General features: G+C 28.4%; 4 protein-coding genes across 5 annotated transcripts; 3 read left to right on the top strand and 1 right to left on the bottom strand.

Annotated features, from left to right (window-relative positions):
* Positions 1 to 115: 115 nt before the first annotated feature.
* Positions 116 to 4,797, top strand: LOC114128003 (endoplasmic reticulum transmembrane helix translocase). The gene has a single exon (XM_027992402.2). The coding sequence runs from the start codon at positions 751 to 753 to the stop codon at positions 4,186 to 4,188; it is 3,438 nt and encodes a 1,145-aa protein (XP_027848203.2). The 5' UTR covers positions 116 to 750; the 3' UTR covers positions 4,189 to 4,797.
* A 2,855-nt stretch (positions 4,798 to 7,652) lies between these two features.
* LOC126549928 (ester hydrolase C11orf54 homolog) lies at positions 7,653 to 14,578 on the top strand. The gene is made up of 7 exons (XM_050200410.1): positions 7,653 to 7,987; positions 9,413 to 9,511; positions 9,636 to 9,811; positions 11,746 to 11,916; positions 13,741 to 13,837; positions 13,978 to 14,147; positions 14,229 to 14,578. Exons 1-7 carry the CDS (start codon positions 7,885 to 7,887, stop codon positions 14,385 to 14,387), a joined length of 975 nt encoding a protein of 324 aa, XP_050056367.1. The 5' UTR covers positions 7,653 to 7,884; the 3' UTR covers positions 14,388 to 14,578.
* Positions 14,579 to 19,325: 4,747 nt separating this feature from the next.
* Positions 19,326 to 20,744, top strand: LOC114127381 (periodic tryptophan protein 1 homolog). Its single transcript, XM_027991605.2, has 2 exons — positions 19,326 to 19,973; positions 20,034 to 20,744. The coding sequence occupies exons 1-2, from the start codon at positions 19,453 to 19,455 to the stop codon at positions 20,695 to 20,697; spliced, it is 1,185 nt and encodes a 394-aa protein (XP_027847406.1). The 5' UTR covers positions 19,326 to 19,452; the 3' UTR covers positions 20,698 to 20,744.
* Positions 20,745 to 21,206: 462 nt separating this feature from the next.
* On the bottom strand, positions 21,207 to 24,145 carry LOC114127369 (PRKCA-binding protein). 2 transcript variants are annotated; one of them, XM_050199493.1, is made up of 9 exons: positions 24,087 to 24,145; positions 23,265 to 23,414; positions 23,090 to 23,204; positions 22,858 to 22,986; positions 22,503 to 22,776; positions 22,270 to 22,403; positions 22,017 to 22,210; positions 21,618 to 21,912; positions 21,207 to 21,530 (listed from the first exon to the last, which is right to left on the bottom strand). In XM_050199493.1, the coding sequence occupies exons 2-9, from the start codon at positions 23,309 to 23,311 to the stop codon at positions 21,351 to 21,353; spliced, it is 1,368 nt and encodes a 455-aa protein (XP_050055450.1). In that variant the 5' UTR covers positions 23,312 to 23,414; positions 24,087 to 24,145; the 3' UTR covers positions 21,207 to 21,350. The 2 variants fall into 2 exon arrangements, with proteins under 2 accessions (XP_050055450.1, XP_027847393.1); XM_027991592.2 differs by having other exon boundaries at positions 23,728 to 24,111.
* Between the last annotated feature and the right edge of the window lie 83 nt (positions 24,146 to 24,228).

The raw sequence follows: 24,228 nt of genomic DNA, 5'->3' as shown, positions 1-24,228 counted from the left end.
TGTCGGTCGTGTTTACTGGTTATCCTTATTGGCAACACCGTTTGTTTAGGTTAAGATTCTTAAGCAACTCTCCCATTTGGCAATGCTATCTCCTGATCTCCTATCAGTCATATCACTTATGACTTATCGTCGGCGTAAGCACTAAAGTACCACAGATTATTAGTATAGTACTATAGTATTAATTTATAAATATAGTGGTAAATGATTATCCGGTTATATACGCTTGTTTGCTCAATAGTCAATAATTTTCTACCGCTTGTCAAGTATTACATTAATTGTTGTTTGTTTTAACCAAATCTAAATAGACACCTATTACCTATAAAAAAATAGTTAATGTCTTTCCTATTTAACTTGAACTGTTATTGAACAATGTCTATAATTCAAGAGTTCTGGTACACTGATGCACTACCGACCTGTTGCCGGTCCGGTTTCGCCGTCAAGCGTTCCCGATAGAGTAGAAACGAATCAACATTCACCACATTAAGTCATTAATTCAACGCCGCCGATCGGACATCAGTACACCTTTTTATCGTTATCATCAGGATTCAGTGCGTAGTATTTGATCGCTAACCAATTAGTGCTCATTCTGTGTCCACTGTGCTATGATGGCCAACCATCCAGTCACTTCGGACGTGAACCATCCGCCCCAGTTCTGACAAGTTCAAGGTACCGTTGTTATTTGCTAGTCAGTACCAATAATTAATCATTAATTGTTTTGTTTTATTTTCTTCCACTTCAAACGCCAAAACAATGGCCATTGACAATCTGATTGACTCAGTGTCTCTTTACGTGCCCCGTCATGTTGCATTTCATGGAGCGATATTTCCATTTGTTGTACTTTATATCCTGTGGTCGTCGGCTTGTTATTTCACTGACGATCTTCTAGATTTATTTTTTGCTGGTATTTTTGCCATCGGTGTCGCCCAAATATTGTGTTCACTTAGTTGTTACTGGTCTGTATCATTTAGATGTCTATTATCATGTCGACGTGTCACTTCCCCAAAGGAAGCAGTCTTGGTCAAAGTATTACCCACTCCTAACAATGGATTCACCGAATTAGTGATGTTAAATACATTCCAAGACCAAGACCTGAAAACTGTTACATGGTTTAGGTACCAGGAAATCAAATATATATGGAATGAAGACAAGAAATGTTTTCATTCTTTAGAATTTCCAATTGCTAATACAATTGAACAATATGGAAATTGTAAAGGCTACAATAGCGATGAACAATTATCTAGAGCTATACAATTATATGGTCGAAATCGCCTTAATATACAATTACCAAAGTTTAATGATTTGTTTATAGAAAGGGCAACAGCTCCTTTTTTTGTGTTTCAAGTATTTTGTATCGCATTGTGGTGCTTTGATAAGTATTGGTACTATTCTTTATTTACCTTAGCAATGTTGGTACTATTTGAATGTACCTTAGTCAAGCAACAGTTACGTAACATGGAAGAAATCAGGAATATGGGTAATAAACCAATTCATTTGTATGTTTATCGCAATAAAAAATGGCAATCTTTGTTAAGTGACGAACTGACACCTGGCGATATTGTATCTATTACAAGAACCAATAATGACCAAACAGTTCCTTGTGATTTATTACTCTTAAGAGGTTCGTGTATTGTTGATGAAAGCTTATTGACCGGTGAATCTATTCCACAAATGAAAGAATCTATTGAAAATATTGCCGATTATAGTAGAAATTTAGATTTTGAATCTGATAAGAAACTGCATATTTTATTTAGTGGCACAAAAGTAGTTCAACATACTTCTCCTATGAAAGTATCATCAAGTGTGCGTGCCCCTCCAGATAATGGCTGTATTGCTTATGTGTTACGAACAGGTTTTAATACGTCGCAAGGTAATCTACTACAAACAATATTATTTGGTGTTAAACATGTTACTGCAAACAATATGGAAACTTTAGCATTTATTTTGTTCTTGTTAATTTTTGCAATTGCTGCAGCTTACTATTTGTGGATCAAAGGCACTGAAGATCCAAAAAGAAGCCGTTATAAGCTATTCCTCGAATGTACCCTTATTCTAACTTCTGTTATACCTCCAGAATTGCCTGTTGAGTTATCATTAGCTGTTAATTCATCAATTTTATCTTTATCTAAACTTGGAATTTATTGTACTGAACCTTTTAGAATTCCGTTTGCTGGCAAAGTAGAAATATGCTGTTTTGATAAAACTGGCACTTTAACTAAAGATGCTTTAATTGTTGAAGGTATTGCTGGTGTTGAAAAAGATATGATTCTAATGAACGAAGCCCCTGAACATACTATTCAAGTTTTAGCATCTTGTCATTCATTGGTCCAACTGGAAGATACATTAGTAGGGGATCCTGTTGAAAAAGCCTCTTTGAACGCAATAAATTGGATTTTGACCAAAAATGATTTTATTGTACCAAAGAAATCAAAGATACCACCACTAAAAATATTGAATAGATTTTATTTTTCTTCATCTTTAAAGAGAATGTCTGTATTAGCTGCTTATAAGTGTACAAAGACAGCAAATAAAATTATACATATAGCAAGTGTCAAGGGTGCCCCTGAAGTGCTGAAGTCAATGTTATTAAATATTCCTAATAATTATGATAGTACGTATCTTGAACTAGCTGGCCGAGGAGCTAGAGTATTAGCGCTTGCTAGAAAAGAAATGACTGCTATTCCAAATGATTTGAAAAATTTAAAAAGAGAAGACTTGGAATGCGATTTAAATTTTGTTGGGTTTGTTGTAGTATCATGTCCATTAAAACAAGATTCAGAGAATGTTATTAAAGAACTTTTAAACTCATCCCACATGGTAACTATGATAACTGGAGACAATGCATTGACTGCATGTTATGTAGCTAATGAATTAAATTTCACGAGATCTTCAAGTCATATCATTTTGACGCTTTCAGAAACCAACAAGACATGGTATTGGGTAAGTGATAGTTACAAAATTCAAGTCCCATTAAATGGAAATATTAAAGAATTAGTTGATTCATATGATTTATGTTTGACGGGAGACGGATTAACTTTTCTAAATCAAAATCACAAAGATATATTAAAAAAAATTATACCACATGTATGTGTGTTTGCTAGAGTGGCTCCCAAAGAAAAAGAATTTATTATAATTACATTAAAAGAATTAGGTTATTGTACTTTGATGTGTGGAGATGGTACTAATGATGTTGGTGCCTTGAAACATGCTCATGTTGGTATTGCTATACTTGCTAGAGGTAAAGAAAAGTTAAAATTAAGGAAAGATATGTTTGCCAATAAATCCAGAAAACCAGGAGAAAATGTAGGTGATCAAATGAAAAGACTAATGAAAGAAATAGATGAAGAATCTGTGACTGTGGTGAAGTCAGGAGATGCTAGTATTGCTGCTCCTTTTACAAGTAAATTTTCATCTGTAACTTGTGTATGTCATGTGATCAAACAAGGTCGTTGTACTCTAGTTACTACTCTTCAAATGTTTAAAATATTAGCGCTGAATGCTCTTATTGCTGCTTATAGTCAGTCTGTACTTTATGTTAAAGGTATAAAATTTAGTGATTCTCAAGCTACATTGCAAGGATTGTTGTTAGCAGCTTCATTTTTATTTATTTCAAGATCAAGACCTTTAAAAGTTTTATCCAAACAAAGACCACTGCCAAATATATTCAACGTCTACACTATTTCGACTGTATTATTACAATTTATTATACACTTTTGTAGTTTAGTTTTCTTAGTCCAAGAAGCTGGAGTGTATGCTGATAATGATCCTGTGAATACTACTTTGCCGCTTTTAAATGACAATTTGTTATCCAATGGTACAAATTTGGATTCTACAGATTCAGATATAGATGAATTCAAACCTAATGTAGTGAATAGTGCAGTATTTATTATTTCCATGGCATTGCAAATTTGTACCTTTTCAGTCAATTATCGAGGACGTCCGTTCATGGAAAATTTAATAGAAAATAAACCTTTGCTATACAGTACAGTAGGGACAATTATGGTAATATTATTTTTAAGTATGGGTACTTTGCAAGGACTTAATGAGCAATTTGAAATTGTTCAGTTTCCTCACGAATTTCGAGTTATTTTAATTACTGTACTTACATTAGATTATTTTGGTGCTTATGTAGTAGACCGATTATGTTTATGGCTTTTTGGAGAAGGAAAATTTAAAAAAGTGCCTGTGTAAAAATATTTTTAAATGTTAGAAATGCAATGATAAATAAAAAGTGTATTATTTATAAATCATAATTTTGTATTGTTATGAAATTAATTTATTAATTTGAAAATTGTATGTTATAATAAAGAAAAATATAATTGCTTATAATATAGCAGCTTATTTTATTTAAGTTACAATGTATTTAAACAAATAAACTAAAAGAATGTATCTTTTTTTTTAAAAAAAAGCTTAAAAAATCCGCAGAAAAAATTTTATTTATGTTAAATGCAATATTGTAAAAATCTATGGTATTATAATATATTGTTAATTTAGGAATAAATAAAATTAATGCAAAAATGATTTTATTGTACCTATTAATATTCATTATTTATATTTTATTAGTCAATGTTACTTTTTTCATAATAAAATAAACAATATTATTTTATTGATAATATCATTGATTTTAAATCATACAGTAGTACTACTTTATGTTATATATAGACTATTCCATAATCAATGATAATACTAATAGACAATAATCAATATTATTCACTCATGAGTATGAGGCTAGTACATCAAACATGGTACATTTAATTACTACCTTTTGTAAAAAATAATAAAAACAGCTAAAAAGTTTAATTATATGTGAATTTTGTATTCATAATAGCTATATATTTTAATACAAATACATGGATGGCTGATATTTGTACAATAAAACCTTAAAACCTCCCAATAAGTGGACATTTTAAGAATTATGAAAATAAAATGTATTATAATATAATATATATTGAAACTTCCATATTACTAAGGGAGAAAATTCTTATAATGAAGAAATTCATTAAATAGAAAATACATTTTGTTTAGTCCTCCAAAATATTTTGTTTTACCTATCATTGATAATATAGAATTTTACTGTATTATAATATATTTTTGTAATGTTATATCGTTATATGTAAAATTTTTGTTTTACAATTAATCTAATTAGGTAGTTATATAGAAAATAAAAAAAGAACGTTTTTGATCTTCATTGTCTTTTGAATTCATGTTCAATAACAAGTACTATGTTTTATTATTAGAGGTATAAACTATTACTAATATATTCCAATTAATCAATTATTGTAAAAGATTAATCCAAGGTTTAGCTAAATAGATACTATTTTTAATCTGTAATTATTTTTGTTGAAATGTTACTATAACTACTAATTAGAATTTGATCTAATGGAAAAATCATCTTATCTCCGTCCACTGTTTAGATATTGAACATCTGGTTGACAATTCTAAATAAATTTGCCATCAATAATAGTTAATTGAACCTTCCACTCCTTTTCTCCAAGTTTGATAAAGAACTCTGAACATGTTATGAAGTAAAAAATGTTCAGCGAGATAAAAAAATTTAATTGAATGAAAAGCATAAACATATTAATACATACTACAACACAGAAAGAAAATTTAAAAACATGTTTTTGTACATTTGTAAAAATAATATCAATAATGAAATATAATATATATTATATGATGGTCTAGTGGGTAACGCTCTGCTGTACAGTAGGTAGGTATCGAGTAAACCTTAGATATGGAGTAGGTCACTAAAAGGGATGTGTTAAATTTGAATGCAATGATAATTGGTAGGTATATGAAAAACAATTCTGAACAGAGATGATTTTTTAGCCTAGGATATATATTTTCAAAGGGTGGTTTATGTTTTAATGATCTGAATACACCACAATTAAATCACATACTGAAAATGCCAATTTAAACAACTAGTATGGTATGTATCAAGTTTTTACGATTACTAATTTTTAACTATAAGTAACAAAATTCTAAAATTATTTGATTTTATTTTGATTGTAAATATTCATTAATTTATAGGTAAATATTTTATTTAGTAAAAATTTTTTAATTGACCCACGCCCAACTCTTTTTATAATTATTGTAAGCCAAACTTATGGAAAATCCTGTAGGTATACAATTTTAAAGCTACTTATACAACATTTTATATAAACTTTTAACTATTGCAAAATAATTTAAAAATATTCATAAATTTTGTCAATATTTGAACTTCAAATTAAAAAAATTAAAAAAAATTAAAAAAATTGTGACTTAACGATTTTTTGATTTTTTTTTAACTACAATAAGAATAACGTAAAATAAACCTTGTATTAAATTTTCATAAAGTTTTTTTCAAAATTTAAATTTTTTTGTCGACATTTCAGAAAAAAGAATACTTAGAAAAATCGAAATCTTCAGCTGTTAATAAATAGAACAAAAAACAGCCAGAATTTTTTGAAAATTTAACTGTGATTAGATGACGCTAACATAAATAACATTTGTTGAAAATGTATAGTAGTTCGTTTTTAAGTTAGGTACAACTAAATAAAAAAATTCGATTTCGTCGAAAACTGGTTTTGCGTAAAAATTACCGTTTTTCTGTCACTTTGATGTGGTTTTCCCGATTTTTTTTTTCAAAACTGCTGGAAACAACTTAATTTTTACTGCTAAAATGCATTCTAACCTAACCTTTTTTTTTTTTTTTTCGGGTAAATCGACAACCGGAAGGGAACCGCTTTCGCATTACTTCCTTCCGGCCGCAAATTCTAACCTAACCTAACCGGAAATCACCCCTGAAGTTGTAAATTGAAGCATTATTTCAATAAGTTATGGCGTACACAGACACAAAAAAAACATTAATCAGTATAAAATCATTACATTCCTCTTTCTCACTCCGTTCAGAATCTAAAAAGGGTAGGAGTTGAGTGTACTTTATTATATTCAATAGTTTTATTGCATGGACTTATAATATATTATAATATACATGAATTATTGTAAGACATAAGTTACTAACTGTACTGACATTATTGACACATATTATGTTGAATTTTAATTATTATAACCTAACCTAACCATGTCCCCCCCCCCATAACTACGCCACTGATCCACACAAAAAAACACTGTGCTATCAATAAGTACATTCATCGCTCCTCTCAGAATCTAATCTATATGTTACCTAGTATATATATAATAATAATTACTATTACGTAGGTACTCGCTTCCTTTTCTCATCGTTTTTTTTATGTACCTACGCATTTCAACAGATGGTGCACAAATATTGACTACCTAAAGCAGTGGTTCCCAACCGGTGGTCTGCGGACCACCGGTGGTCCGTGGGCCAGTCATAGGTGGTCCGCGGTACCTTTCTTCGTTTTCTATTAAAAATTATTAATTTTTTTTTAAACAGCGAAAAATATTTTATTTCACCATAATATACGGTTATCTTATCGTTGTTTCTGCCGACGACCGATAAGTATTTTCCACTTTTATAAGTGTGTAGATACCAAGGTAATAAGGGTACAGTAAAATAATAAAAATTAACATTTTTCGATAAATGTTGTGTATTCTTGTTAATGAGCAAAAAAAAAAGGTCTTCCTAGTTTGCGTAAAATTGAGGTGGCCCGCTACATATAAAATATTGTCAAAGTGGTCCATGGTGGTAAAAAGGTTGGGAAACACTGACCTAAAGGTATACGTATACTTAAAAAATCGTCGTTAACCGCATTAGTTTCATATCGATAATAATATAAGTACCAGACATCTGCAGTAGCTCAGGTAGCTAACACCAACGCAGAATTTCATGTCCGTGGTCTACGTTAATTGTTTTAAATCGTGAATTATAATTATTGTTAATCGCTTTTTATTATATTTAAAAAAAATAAAGAAGAATTCTTTAAAATGGCCACCGAGAATTGCAATTTTCCAAGTACCTTAGACATGAATGAATTGCCCGTAGTGCGGATCAAACTAAACACACCGCCTTTAAAATGTATTGTGAAAGGTACTTATAGTATTTCAGTATTATTATTGCTTATTATTATTTTATTTTATTTTTAATACATAATTTTTGTTAATACTATTGGTGTGAAAAATTATAATAAGGCTAGTCAAATTTTCAAAATAAAAAATGATGGGTATCTTTTAAGCCTATTATTATTATTAGTTAATATATTAGTTGTTAGCCATCTTATTAAAATTCATTTTATTTGAATAAAATAATTATATAGGTCATAATACGTATTAATTTAATCTTATTTATTCCTAATTATTAATTATTAATATTTTCTAAACAAAATAACTTGGAAGTAAATTATGAAGGACAAACCTACTCCTAGAAGTTTCGGGGTTCGAATTTGGGACCAGACTACAAAATATATTATGCACTAACATAGGTATATTATAGGTAGTATTTGTTTTTTTTTACGTATATAACTTATTTATTTTTATGTTTATCGTTACCAAAATGCTTAGATTTTTAACTTTGAAGACGGTTTCTGATAGAAAATTGGATCTAGTTGGTAAATTATAGTACAAAGATTCTTGAGAAATGTTATTTTATAGTTGGCTATTTAAAAATATAAAAGATCTGAAGATACGTCATAATATGTGCACAATTTATATTTATAATCATTTAAAGTTCAAATATTGACTAAATTCTTCAAAATTATGTGACATTTTGTAAATAACTTCATAATTGAAGATACACGAAATGTTCAAATTGTATAGCTAAGTATTGAAAATGTAATGCAAGGTTTCTCTAATTCTGCGTGTAGTCGTAAAACACAGAGGGTATTATACTATAAGTTGTTATAACTATACCATCATTATAGATATAAATTTAATGTTCTCAAGTGGATTGTTTAACCTAATGTTTTAGTAGAGGGTATACATAGTAAATTAGTAACATATACAATATATACTGCATATTATTGTGTATAAATTAAAATAAAAACAAAACATTTTTTTTATTTATATTGTAAATTGTAATATAATTACTTCAACCTCAAACTAACTAATCTATAGTACATTTTTGTCTCATGGTCAAATATGTATTACCTACGTATTATAATATATAATATATATATTGTTTTTTTATGTTTCTTTTATACCTATGTTTTCATAATCAGCCAATAATGAAAATAATAATACTTATATGCAAGGGTGGATACAGTGGTCCTAAATAGGGGGGCAATGGGGCAATTTATTAGTCATCAACTAAAAAAAGGTCATCAGCCATTTCAAAAAAAAGATTACAAATGAAATATATAATATTTTTCTATGAACGGGGAGGGGGGGGCGCCAATTGCCCCTTTATCGACCATCAAACTGAGTAGGTACTTCTACTTACAATATAATAATGATAATTCGCATAACAATGCAATGCAATTGCAAATTCACATATTGCCTGTTTATTTTACTATTTCAGCCATATTACCTGACTTATTAGACAACTTTGAAAATGCTAGTGCAGAGGTAGTTCAATGTCCAGATTTAACTCAACCTCCGTTTAACTTAGCTTCCGAAGGTGAGCATAAATATATCCTATATTGACTATTTTATTTGTAAAACAATTATGTAGTGGCCATTGGGACATTAAGTGTAAATATATGTATATGTATAGGTACTGTATATATTTTATTAATATATAGGATTAAATGGCGACGAAAATGTATTTGACATTGGTGATATCACTAATTTAATACCTTCGATAAAGCGAGAAAAATTGTACAACATCAAAGATTTAAAACGGATTACTGGGTCCGATCCTTTGGTTATCATTGGAGCTTGTGCCGGCCCTTATCCATTTTTCGGAGTCGACAGTGAGGCAAGTATACTGTCACTATATAGATTAATTAACTTAGTCTGTTCAAGCCCTTTTTATCCTTTGTTACATACATAATGTGTGTATTTATTAAAATTATAATTTCTGATAATTTTAAATATATTCAAAGAAAATTTTTTCATATAATATTTAAACTTGTTTTACTGTTAAGGATTGACCCGTGTTAATACAAGTTTCTTTTTTTTAACTGTTAAAGTGTTAACTGTAAAAAGCCAATAACATTTTTTCAAATATATATTGTAGGTATCTATAAGTATATATAGTATGTAGTAAAATATTTATTAGATATAATTTATAAATAGAATAAAGATTCTTATACATATTTTAATAATAAAAAAATTTCTTATGACAAATTACCACTACCTACCTGTTAAATACTATAGCTGATATTTTATATACTGACAAGCGAAAAAAATGACTACGGAAAAATAATCTTAAAAAAATAAAAAACACACCCTTAAAAAAAAGTAAAAACATACGAAAATAAGGGTGATCTACTTTTCCGCCAAAATCGACCTTTCCGTTTACCACCAGTACAAAAATATATATTTCCTTTTACCGCCACCACAAATTTCAGTTTCTATATTTTGGTAACCCCTTGGTAATCATTTTTAAAATAACAAAAATAATGAGGTTATCAGTTTTTAATTAAATATATGATTTTACAAAAAACAAACATAACAAATGTACCTATATCGGCATATTTCTCCCCTTTTATACTGGTCAATTAAATTCTGGTTTTTTTTTGTCGTCTTAAAATTTGGTTTCGCGGTGTTTTTTGTTCACCAACGCTCATCAGTCATTCAGTCAAAGTGAAACAATCACTTTGTTTTTTTAATATTTAATTAAAAATTGAATACCTAATTATTTTTGTTATTTTAAAAATCATTACCAAGGGATTACCAAAATATAGAAACTGAAATTTGTGGTGGCGGTAAAAGGAAATATATATTTTTGTACTGGCGGTAAACGGAAATGTCAATTTTGGCGGAAAACGGTGACGCCCGAAAATAAAAGTCCATATGAGTGTCATATAATTTAAAGCTTACCTATATAGATTATAGGGTATACCTTTTTAATGGAAAATAAAGAGAATTAAATAAAAATAAGAGTACAGAAGACTAATGTAAGAGTGCATTACATCAATACCTAACTATAATGTTGTATAGGTAATAGGTATAATATTAATTAATATAGTAAAATCGTATGTATACAATATTGTATTTTGTCGATTATAAACAAAATTATTTATTATTTAATTAAAATAACTACAAATAAGAGTAAAAAAAACTCCATAAAGGATGCCAATAACTACAATTTTTGGTATTTTTAAATTTTTTATAAAATATCTGCGATAAAGTATCTAACTAACATTTTTTTTTGTGGATTTTCCATGGTTTTGTTTTGGGGGGGAGAGGTTCTAATTACTATAGGTATAAATGCATTTATCTAAAGTTTTAATGAAGTTAGATGATTTAAATGTTTAGGTAATTAAAACTATATTATATTCTTATATAATTATAAATTATACAATATATATACATATAATACATATAATACACAAAATATTATTAAAATCATGTACTTATTTTCATTGAGGAAATAATGATGATTGATGACATATTATTGTGAACAGAAAAAGTTTTGGGTTATTGGAAACAGATTACATATGAGTAAGATGACAAAAAAAAACTAGAGCTAGTTATTTGTTTTATAAATTTTAAGTATGACAAAATAAAAATTGTATACCTATTTGTTCATCATTTAATGAATGTACTTATGTATTAATTCATATCATTCATAATTTTTATATACATATAATCATACAGTAGCGTATATAGAGGGAGGTTTGTGGGTTCAACCCCCCGAAATTAATATTTATATAGACCACTATAATCATAATTATTATAATGAAGTGTGTGGAAAATGTTAAAATGACCGGCGATCGAGTGGAAAACGGAACACATGTTTACATGATGAAGTCTGATGACGCTGCTGCAGAGTGTTGCCACAAGTCATTACCCGACGATGAAATGAGGTTTTCAATAATAGCCAATTTCTTCACTAGTAATGGTTTTAAAGGAGAGGTAAGTACTAAATGTATGTAGGTAGAACTACTTATAACATATAAATTTATTTTAATACAGTTTTTTTAATTATCAATATATAAGTAAATTTTAAATTAAGTACCTAAGCAAATTTACAAATGGATACCGCTTTACTGTACATTAGATGTACTATGTAGACTGAGTCACTGTTATTATAAGTATATTACATTTGAATTAAATTATATATTATTGTATATATATACAATAATATACATATATATTGTATAGTGTATACGAAAAACGACTCTGAACAGGTGGCGGGGATAGCCTGTCAAAATGTCAACCTATATATTATATGGTCAAGTATATTTTGTGATTTGTTACAATAGTACCCGCGGATACTTTCTAAAAACGCGCTATTAAAGTTGTATATTTTACATTTAATATTACAGTAAGTTATTATAATTTTTTTCTAAAAATATTACATTTATTTTACGATAATAATATTTGTATTTAAACTTTAAACTTTATTATTTCAATTTATGTAACTCAAAATGTAATAACATCTTCCAGTATAAATACCGTAAAAACGTAATAATAGGTTTATAGCATAATAATAGATAAGTATATATAGATAATATTTTAAAACAAATTAATTTGTATATCGTATGCAACAAAAGCGCCCGCAGACATTTTCATAGGGGGAGGGGGAAAGGTCTGTATTATATATACACATATAAAATGCTAGGTTAGGTTAGGTAAAATACTGTAATCAGTTCTGTCTTTACCCTATGGGCACGTGGGGCACGTGCCCGAGACCCCCAACCAAATGGGGGCCCCGAATAATCGAAATTACAATTTTAAATTTTAAACTGTAACGTATTAATATTTAATATGATCATCTATAAAAAAATAATTCTAAATTCTATAAAATAGTTTTTAATTATAATAAAGTAATGTAATATTAAATAACTTTTATGATGTTTTTATTCAACTTGTATAGGCCTACTAAAAGGGCCCCTTATGCTCCGGGTGCCCATGGACCCCTGTAAAGCTTGAGACGGCCCTGACTGTAATAGGTATACAAACATTGGCAACAAAAGCTTAGGGGCATACCCCCCCCCACCCTTGCGGGTGACAATGGTATGCAATAATTTATTATCGAATTCAAATTTAACACTTGTTAGTTGTAGTTGTCGTTTCCATTTTAATGACTTACTCAATAGCCAATTATATGACGAAGTACTTACACTCGTTATACTTGTACAGCACTACAGCATAATGATTACCCTTACCTTATACTTATTCATATATTCCACATTTTTTTATTCTGCCTACCTATTACCTAATAAACCTACAATAGAATCATGACTATCCATGACATATACTTATGATAGGTACTACACATCCTTTATTCTTGAATGTGTTATTCCTTGATTGGATACACCAAAATCAGTTTCTAAAAAAAATCATCAAATTCGATATTAGTCATACGTACCTAGTCTATAGATAAAAGTACACAATTAATACGTGTAATATTTCAAATTATATAACATGAAAAAACCTTAAAATCAGTTGGGTTATAAGCTATCACTCTCAAGAATTATTGCATAACTTGATTAATTGGTATACGATGACCGAAAAAAGTTCAATTTTTTTTTATCTCATAATAGGTATTATAATATTAGCATATGTATATCTATACCTTATATATGTAGTTTTATAATAAATTATTATCATAGGTCTAACTTTAATATCTTACCATTTCACATTTGTCAATACAGTATAATTTAATATTATATGTTAAGAAGGTAATGCTAAATCTTAATGATCTTATTTAATATAAATGGTTTTTTTTTTTAGGTTTTAAAAATTGTGTGCGAAATAAGAAAAGGTCCGTTAAGTTTTAGCACGTGCATTAGAGAAGCGTTAGAAAAGCATTTTGGCGATGAGATAATTGGTACCTATGGGCTAACATTAATTTTTATGCTATTATAAAAAATAATTCTATATTTTTTACTGCGTAGATCGTATCTAATGACTACGAATTTTTGAATATTATTAATTTGTTTTTATTGTTTGTTATACACATAAATATAGCGATAGGTGGAGTAATACTCATTGAAAATGGAAAAGTGAAAGTTCATGTTATTAAACCGAGCTTGGCAAAAATACCTTTGCAATCAGAAAAAGAGTTAGGCAAATTGGTAAATTTCATTGAATTATCTCCTCCGTCGGTGGGTGTTGGATGCATCGTTTCTCATGATCCCGTAATTTAAAAAATTATTTTTATAAGCATAATTAGTGCGGCTGAATTAGATATTAATTGAAAATATTTTCATTTTTCTTAGGGATTGAATTTAAGACTCCAACATTTCCACTTGTATACTGATCGCAATCAAGGAGGCCATTACCATATCGATACGGAACCGAATACCATAAAATATACTGGTTATTTTGGAGTTTCCAAGCAGTTTACTAAAATTGATCAGTCAAACTTTATGTTATAAAGTATAATTAATTATAAACGACAATTCAGTTTGGTATATTTTTACCGATACTACCTTTCTTAATTCTTTCAACTGCTTTTTAGCCGTGGTGAAACTTTTTATCTATATATAATATGAATATACAATTGTGTAAATACTAGGTAAATTATGTAGTTTTACAAACTTTTCTGAATACATTAATTAAGTTAATATTTTTTTGTATTATTTTAATTATTTAGCAAAAACTTACAGTTATTAGTACCTATATCGACATATCGTGTAAACAGCAGGGATAGACAAAGGATAACTAATTCTTCCGAACTCGAAACTACTAAAGAGGTTTTTCAAATTATAAATATTATATTATAATGTCTAATTCTATATTTACTTTAAAAAATTGAAATATTCCAAACATTTTTAACAAAATATTTTGTGTGAAAATGCTAATTTTAAAGAATGGGTGCAACATTAAACAAAAAAATAGTTTTTGCTGTCATTTTTATCACTTTTGTAATAACAATAAATACACGAATCTAGGAAAAAACGACACAGAAAAACACGCCAAAAATGTTTTTTTTTTATCTAAATATCTTAATTATAAAATAAATATTATAAATAATAGTTTAAAAAAGCGGGCAAGTGAGTACCGCTCTGCTGTACATTAGGTGCCGTATGGATCATTATTATATATTATATGAGTGTTAAATTTGAATCCAATGATAGTTATCATTGTATACGAAAAACGATTCTGAACGAAGATGATTTGTCAGCCTAGGATATAATTTCTAGTGGTTGGTGAAAAAGGTGGTTTATGTTTTAATGGCCTGAATACAACAAAATTTAAATTCTTTTATAATAATTGTAAGCTAAACTTATGAAAAACCTTGTATTAAATTTTCAACTCTTAGCTACTTACACAAAAATTTTTATGAAATATACCTATAAATAATTTGCAAGTATTCATAGTTTTGACGAATTTTCGTCAATATTTGAACTTCAAATGCTAATAAAATAAAAATTGTGCCTATGTAGGTATTCTTATAATTTTTTAATCACTATAATAATAACTTATGAGGAACTTTGTATTAAATTTTCAAGTATTTTGATAGGGCCAAAAATATTTTATCGACACATAAAAAAACAATTTTCAGAAAAATTGAAAATTTCAGTTGTCTATAAATAGCTCAAAAAAAGTCAAAATATTTTGAAAATTAAATCACGTAAAGAAAACGCGAATATTAATAACTGGTAAAATTTTCAAGTATCTACGACTTATACTTTTTGAAAAATAACAAATATCAAAAATCGTTTGAGGCTAAACTGTTATTTAACGCGGTTTTTGTAAAAATTTAAATTTCAAACACTCATAAATTTTTTTTGGTTGAATCCGGTAGAGTTTTTTTTACAGATATTTGAAGAAATATGTATGGAGAACCTTGTACCAAATTTTCAAAACTTAGTTATAAAAGAAAAAAATTTTATGATTTTTCAACTTCAAAATTACTTTCAAATTTTCGCGTTTTCGACAGATTTCGTAAAAATTTGAACTAAAAACGCTTATAAAAAAAAATTGTGACTAACGATTTTTAATTTTTTTTAGCTACATTAAAAACAACTCATAAGGAACCTTGTATTAAATTTTCAAAACTTTTTGGTCATCCAAAAATTTTTTATCGCCACTTTAAAAAAAATTTCTCAAAAAAATCGAAAATTTCAGTGGTCTATAAATAACTCAAAAAAAGTCAAAATTTTTTGAAAATTTAACTATATACGGATACCACTAACATTAACATTTAGTGAAAATTTCAAGTATTTTCAGTGATTAGTTTTTGAATTACAACCATAAAAAAAAATCGATTTGGTCGAAAACTGGTTTTGCGTAAAAATTGCCGTTTTTCCGTCATTTTTTTTTTGTTTTTCTCGATTTTTTTGAAAACTGTTGGAAAATGTTAATTTTTTACCTCTATAATGCACCAAGGATATTCACTTTTACATCGGAAACCACCCCCATTGTTTGAAATTGGAGCATTATTTCGACTAGTTGTGCTGTACACAGACACAAAAAAAAAAAAAAAAACACACACCATTGTAAAATCAATACATTCATCACTTCGTTCAGAATCTAAAAAATATACTAATATCGTATAGTATATTATATACTATAGCATTTAGTCAAAAATGTTGTTTGTCTAAAAATCACAATTATTGTTTTTAAGTTAATTAATAAACGAAAAACGTGATGAAAAAAACGTCACGGAAATAAGCTAGGTTGTATTATAATTAATAATATAGTACCTATAATATCATTAGTATAGTTATGTATACAGTATAGGTATTTGTATTATAGTATTGCGCCGTGGAAGTATTGTGAAAACAGCTATAGTTCCCTGCACGGCGTCGTCGGTTCAAAACTTAAGAAAAAAAAAGAGGTGTTGTACCTAGTATTATACTAAAGAACTATATAGGTAACAACAATTAAAGGCCGAGTATCTTATCGAACCCATTCCAAATAACTGTCGTAGATAGGATATATATATATTTATACAAAAATATACGTAAAATCCTATAATCTTTTGAGTATTGGGTATAATAAAAGTTTAAAATGTATGACTTTGGATAACAATGGTTAATGATAGAGTATATATGTAAAATAAACTTTCATACATGTTGTGTTAATCCTAAATTTCAGTTACATTTCAACGTGGATAAGTTATTATGTTATATTTATTACCGTGGTTTTTTGTAAAATATGGAAGTAATTAAGTCAAACAAAGGTAGGAATAAAATTTGTTGGAGTGGATATACGTTTATAATGAAACACCAAGGACGTAAACGAATAACATGGAGATGTTCAAAAGAACGTTCATTAAAATGTAGTGGAACAATGTACACGGACTTAGAGATTGGACATCCTCAAATTGGAAAAGTCCATAGTCATATAACTGATAAACACGAGGTAAATAACATTTTTATAATTAAAGACCGGATTTTGCATTATATACAATATACATGCAGTCAATGAGTGTTCAAAACTCATTACTTGATTGATTAATTATCAATATTTTATAGTGCATATTTTTGCATAGGTAATTTAACAAAAAACCGTACAAATATACATTATATACCTAACGATCCAAAAAGGTGTTGAGAAAAAAAAAGTTTATATGTATATAGGTACGTTTGTGTAATATTAATATTAAATATTTTACGCCTCAAAGAATATTCGGATGCTAAAAAGAGGTTATTGTGTGCATGTTTCCATGCATATTTTGAAATTTTAAATGCATATAAATCTGGTCTTATTTAAAATTCTACTCAAATACAGTATAGCTCTGCTGTATACAGTAATTAATAGGTGTCTAATATTCGCGTAAAAACTATTTGAATACCTACGACAATTGTTTGTGCATATTATATTGTTCGCATGTTCAATAAATCAACTCAAAGTGGGTTTACAAAATAACATTAATATATTTTAACTAGCTTATAATTTCGCATAACTATATATTCAAAATAGGTAGTGCCATCATTGGGTGTGTAACGTGCCACGTACAATCAGTTGAATGATGTCGATTTGGAAAGGTTTTGTGAAATAATTGAACTCTCGAAATTATTCTAAGTGTTTTTTATTTAAAATTATTCTAAGTCCAATTAATTAATTTAATAAAACTTGTGAAAAATATTCTAAGTCCAGGAGACATAAAATATTAAACTGGGTGACGTGAAGGTGCTTGCGCTAACTCTGGTGGATCACGTCTGAATTGTGCCTAATCTGGGCCCCCTTATATATCGTCCAGGGACTCCCGCGGTACCTTCAGATCCCTGATGGTCATCTGCACCTGCATCCGCTTCTGCCCACGCTTTGCGTCATCCGGCCGATAGCGTGCGTCAATTATATGACTATAATATTCTATCGGGTGAGTGATTCCGCAACTAATATATTCTACAGGGTGGCAATTACGTATCCATAATATATTAATATGTCACCGGATAGTAGTTATATATTATTATCTCCCAGCGGATAAGAAGCACACGGGCGATGATACTTTTGATTGTTTCCTACTTTTTGTTTATTAGATCCGGTCCTAGTACAACCACACCCAATCATTGCTTGCCTGGTTGCTCACCCTAACATAACTATAAGGATATCCTTTATGTCCCCATGGTTTAGAGTATTGTTGGCTATGGTAATTTATATATTACATTTAATATAAGTATCAGAGCACGTTGCAGGTGGCTTCTTCCGTCATAATACTCATATTATATTTTCTTTTATCAAATTTGCTTATTGTTCTTTTGAACAGATTTTAAAATATATCTTGTAAAAATAAAAAATTTTTTAACAAAGATATTTTTCCAATTGATTTTCCGGTTTTATGGTATAACTATCATAGCAAAAAAGAGCGTCAATTTTTTCAAACACATTCAAATACAGTGCTTAAATAAACCCATTTTGAAAAAAATAAAAAAATTGAAAAACAAGCTTGGGCCGTAAAATAGATTAATTATAGGTAGGTACCCCATTACCTATAGGCTATAGCTTATTATTAAATTATGTATTGTCCAAGAAATAAACTATTAATATGATTTGGATGAATATATACCTATTCTAATAAATAGATCAATATACAATGCATACCGTCAGCACTAAGCAACAACATTAGCCGCTTCAACAACATCTTGAACTGAAAAAATCAACTAATTTTTAATTGAAAATAAATAGATTTTTTGGAAAAATTGTCAATAGAAAATCGTTGTGACGATATACTATCGGATGAAAACAAAAATACATTAATTTTTGATTATGAAATTTCTGTACAAACATTTTGTTATGAAACGTTGGCAATATTTCAAACTGAATCAGAAAAAACTCTTATCAATCTTATACTCCCAAAGTGGATATTTGATATTTGATCATTGATATCACAGTCTTTGATACTAGATAAAAATTAAAAACTATTGAAGTGCAGCTCATATTTGATAATACACACGTGTGTCGTGTAGAACTGTAGTGATCCGCTCACGTAAATGTAAATAATAATTTATCGTTAAATTTTTAAATAAATCATCATTAAATACTTAAAAAATGACAAGTTTTATTCCATGTGTGAAATGGGTGAAACAAGGTGTGTCGTTACATCAAAATACTATAAAATTATCTCAACAAGAATTAAAAGAACTAACAGAAACCAAACCAAAAGAAAAAGAATTAAGCAAGAGCGACAAAAAAGACTACGGCTTAGATAATTATGACGAAGAAGAAATGGATATGTCAGGAGCCATGTCCATTAGTGGCTTGGCCGTGTATAATAATACCGATTTTAACGATTCTGATACCGATAGTGACAAACTCGATGAAATCCTAAAACCTGATGACAATCTTGTGTTAGTAGGCAATGTTAAGAAAAATGAGTGCTCACTTGAAGTCTATGTTTATAATGGCAATGATAAAGATTTTTACATTCATCATGACATCATTTTGAAACATCCACCACTATGCTTAGAATGGTTTGGTTCTATTGGGAATTTCTGTGCTTTGGGATCCATGTCTGCCATGATAGAAGTATGGGATTTAGATTTGATCGGATGTTTAGAACCTACATTTAGGTAGTTATAACATAACAAAATAAAATATTTAAATATTAACTATTTCATTTGCATTTACAGATTAGGAAGAAAAAAGAAAAAAAATCCCGAATCAAATTATGGTCATACTGATGCTATTTTAGATATAGCGTGGAATGAACATCTTCCTCATATACTTGCCAGTGGTTCAGTTGATGAGACTACTTTACTTTGGGATTTAGAAACAAATGAACCTCATACAAGAATGGAAAATTTTGGAGATCACGTCCAATCACTTAAATGGCATCCATTTGAATCACAAACACTTGCAGTTGGTTCTTCAGATTTCTATGTTTATGATTGTCGCACATATGATACATACAAAAGTTGGAATATTAAAGGTAAAGTAGAAAAAACTCATTGGGATCCGTCCAATGGATTCTTATGTTACGTTGGTACCGATAGAGGTCAGCTTATTTGCTATGATTGTCGAGCTGATAAACCATTATGGAAATATAGAGGTCATGAGAACGAAGTCACTGGAATTTATGTTTGGGATAAATTCATTGTTAGTTCTTCAACCGATGAAACCTTAAAAGTATGGGATAGAGAAAATAAACACTTAATTAAAATAAGAGAATTTTCTGGCGCTTTACATAGTTTAGATGGATGTACAGATAACCCATTTTTAGTGGCTGTTGGTGGAAGTGGTACATCTAAATTTCAACTATTTGATATTAATGATTTTAGCTTAAAGACGTGTTGATTTTAATTTTAATTATTTTTAATAAAATATGATGTTTTTCCATAAAATTTTGTTTGTGTTATTTATTATATCAATTGCTCCTTATTTTCCAAATATGTTACAAATCAATTTTAATTATCCATTTGATTGTTAAATGTACTGAGCTGTAAACATGGAAAAAGTGCTGACAAAAAACTTGTCCCTTCATTTAATTTCACCATTTTGATTTTGTTTAATTCCAATGAAAATAATATGGTTCAGTCTCCTCCAATAAGGGGACACTTTTCAATGCATAAGTTTTTTTATATTATGTGTTTCATGAATTAAATGTAGATTAATCTTTTAAAAGAAATTTAAAATTTTTTTGTTATTTTTTTGGACCGACAAGTTAAAAAATAATAAAATACCGCATAATAAAAAATTTTATTACAATAAAACTTTTACCACAGTATTGTGAAACTATACGTAGTAGAAATAATAATCAAAAGCTGATTTAACCCATCCCTAGTAATAATAATAAAAACTAGAAATTTAGTAGTTCTTTTTATATTTAATATAGATAAGTGTGATAATTTTACATTAAAAGTGACTAGTACAAAGCGTATTTTATGCATACATATGAGTAGGAATGATTAATAGATAAAAATAATCTTTTAATATATTGAAAAAAAAAATTATTTTAAGTCTAATAGCAATGGAGAAGATGATGTAGTATGAATTTCATTATCTATATCGTCTGTATCCAAGCATAATTGAGATAGTTCTGTCAAAGCAGAAACAGGATCATTATTTTTAAGTACTGGTGGTAAATCTCTGTACACTCTTGGATTGTCAACTTGATTGTGTATACTTTCCTATAATTTAAATTATTAATAAATATATATTTGAGTAAAAGTATGTAATAAATTAGTCAATTTAAATAAGACAAATATTTTTCATACGTCATTAAAATCGTCTTGGTTAAGTTCGCTAACTGGTTGGACAGACTTATATTGAAATGCAGTGCATGTCAAATCCATCTCAATAGGAAAGAGTGGTGGTTCACTAACATTGTTACCTCCAAGCATCATCCAACTTATTTCACGATTGTAACTAGCCATATGTGAAGCAATCGCATGCAATTGAGCTACAACATCATGCACGTGTTTATTTTCTAATAGTTCAATTTTGGCTAAAACATCTTCTCTAAGAGCAGCAAATCGTTTTCTAGCCAACTGTCGGCATCTCAATACAAGCCTATACAAAAGAACATGATTATAGATTTAATATAAATATTGTATATATTAATATACTTCACTTACTACTTATAGGTACATTCAAACTAATATTATTTGTAATACCTGTATTCATAATTTCCTGTTTCAATGCGATATAAAGGTTCATCAGCTGAACAATAAGTTATCTCTTCATCATCTAACTCTTTAACTTTTAAGCAGTAAGATAAATATTCAAATTTCACATCAGCATACTTGCGTATTGTCTGCTTGGTGTCTGGAATAGCTTTATTCAAGTATGTGCCAAATGACCTAGATATCTATTCAAGAATTATAAATTATACTTAAAATAACAATATAAACTTTTTTTTATATTTACAGGTTTTAGAGCTTTGATTAGCATAAGGCCTTGACGCTCCATTCGTCTGTGATATTCAGCAAAGCGCACTAAAGCTTCACTAGCTCTAGGCTGTGGTTCTCTAGCACCTATTTCTGCAAATGTGTCCCCAAACTCTGCAAAGAATTTAAACAGATAATGATAACACAGTTCATAGAATATTGATAAAATAATTTTAACTATATGATTCTAAAAATACTGTAATTTGAGAGTACCTTTAAAACATTGGGTCAGAGCATAAAATGCACGAAGCACACGCTCTGTATGATCAACCAAGTGACGATATGATTGTTCCATATCATCCAGCTGTTGTAAACGTTTAACAAGACTATCATTGACCAGTATTGCACGAGACATACCCAAAGAATCAGCAGTAGTGGCAGACATACGTTCAACTAGTCTATGTTTAACTTTTTTTAATACAATATCCAAAGTTTTACCTTGACGAGCATCAGCATGTAATTTATTGTATTTTAAAATAACTCGATCCTTCCATACAAATAAATAAGCATTAATTAAATACTATACAATGTTTAGTTTTACATAAAAAAGTAAAACTATTATACTTACAACACTTGATTGTATCATTTGAGCTACTTGTAGCTTGGTATGTCCACGTACACATTCATTATTAATAGCTAAAAGCTCATCACCGCTTTCTAATGTACCATCTAATGCAGCTGGTGAATTGTCAGATACCTAAAAAAAATATAATTCACATAAAAAGTACATTAGATTAATAACTAAAATTAAATTCAAAACAAATTGGTAATTTCTGGAAGTGAAGTTAAATAATTCATACCTGTATAACATATATACAAGGGCAGTGAGGCGGTCCTCCTCCTATTGTTATTCCTATGAGGTTGGTTGTTGGGTCTTTATTAATTGTTACAACCCCAGAAGTTACTTTCATACCCCTAAACAAGTTATATAAGTTTAAATAAAAATATCACAATTAAGTAACTATTTAAACTTACATTTTATCTTCATCAAAACACAGATCGCCATATTCATAGTCGTACATTGTAAATAAAATTAATATTCTTGATATTATATCAAAGAATAGTTTATTTTTTGTTTACAAATTGGAATGAATATATTTTCTAATATTCTTAAATGATTATATACTATACATATAACAATAATAATAAAAATATATTATTTAGATTTAATAAATTATAAATTGATACTAACAGCTGAAGTAGAATATTATGAAAACTACAATTTTAAATACTATATTATACAAATTTAAGAACCTATTCAAAAATAATGATTTGATTGCTAATATAATGTAAAAAAAATAATTCAAAAAATCCAACAGTAAAGACTAAAAAATCCAAAAAGGCCTGCGAAGTTCAATTACTCTATAGTTGATTTCCTAAATGGACACTGAAATTTAAAAAATGTCAGTGTTTAATATTTTAATGTTAAAATTATTACTTAAAAATTTCTGATAGACTTGGTCATGACTTCATGAGCCGCGACTTGTTGGTCGTTACTCTCTAGTCATTTGCTTCAAACAAGTTAATGAAGTATCAACAACTACCATCTATCAAGTACTAACTACTAAGTACTAAGTAGTAAGTAGTGAAGAGTGAACTAGTGAATTATATCTTTTTAATCTAATCATCAAATATGAAATATAATATGATAATATGATAAAAAACGTCCGATTTTCGATTAATTAACCAAAACTGGTAGTTAACACAGATATAATAAACTATATACCATTACTTAAAGAATTATAGTCCGTTCTATAATCAATGTTATATACTACAATATGCCGGACTCTATTTTACCGTGTAATGTGTATGGATCTTTGAAGGCTTGAAGCCAAGACGTGGGTTGGGCAATGTTTACAATCTGTTATCAATATTATTATGATAAAATAATTAATCAATTATAATTATAATTACATATACAAAACATCAAAAACATATT

Source organism: Aphis gossypii, chromosome 2, assembly GCF_020184175.1.
Source record: "Aphis gossypii isolate Hap1 chromosome 2, ASM2018417v2, whole genome shotgun sequence".
NCBI lineage: Eukaryota > Metazoa > Arthropoda > Insecta > Hemiptera > Aphididae > Aphis > Aphis gossypii.
This window is presented reverse-complemented; position numbering and strand designations above follow the sequence as displayed.

What these genes read in the sequence shown, in the direction of transcription:
- LOC114127381 (XM_027991605.2), top strand. Translation starts at nt 19,453, where the DNA reads ATGACAAGTTTTATTCCATGTGTGAAATGGGTGAAACAAGGTGTGTCG. An exon ending in TGTTTAGAACCTACATTTAG is followed by an intron (nt 19,974 to 20,033) that starts GTAGTTATAACA and finishes TTGCATTTACAG; the next exon opens with ATTAGGAAGAAAAAAGAAAA.
- LOC126549928 (XM_050200410.1), top strand. Translation starts at nt 7,885, where the DNA reads ATGGCCACCGAGAATTGCAATTTTCCAAGTACCTTAGACATGAATGAA. An exon ending in TTTAAAATGTATTGTGAAAG is followed by an intron (nt 7,988 to 9,412) that starts GTACTTATAGTA and finishes TTACTATTTCAG; the next exon opens with CCATATTACCTGACTTATTA. An exon ending in GTAATGGTTTTAAAGGAGAG is followed by an intron (nt 11,917 to 13,740) that starts GTAAGTACTAAA and finishes TTTTTTTTTTAG; the next exon opens with GTTTTAAAAATTGTGTGCGA.
- LOC114128003 (XM_027992402.2), top strand. Translation starts at nt 751, where the DNA reads ATGGCCATTGACAATCTGATTGACTCAGTGTCTCTTTACGTGCCCCGT.
- LOC114127369 (XM_050199493.1), bottom strand. Translation starts at nt 23,311, where the DNA reads ATGTACGACTATGAATATGGCGATCTGTGTTTTGATGAAGATAAAAT. An exon ending in CTTGTATATATGTTATACAG is followed by an intron (nt 22,987 to 23,089) that starts GTATGAATTATT and finishes TATTTTTTTTAG; the next exon opens with GTATCTGACAATTCACCAGC. An exon ending in AAATGATACAATCAAGTGTT is followed by an intron (nt 22,777 to 22,857) that starts GTAAGTATAATA and finishes TTTGTATGGAAG; the next exon opens with GATCGAGTTATTTTAAAATA.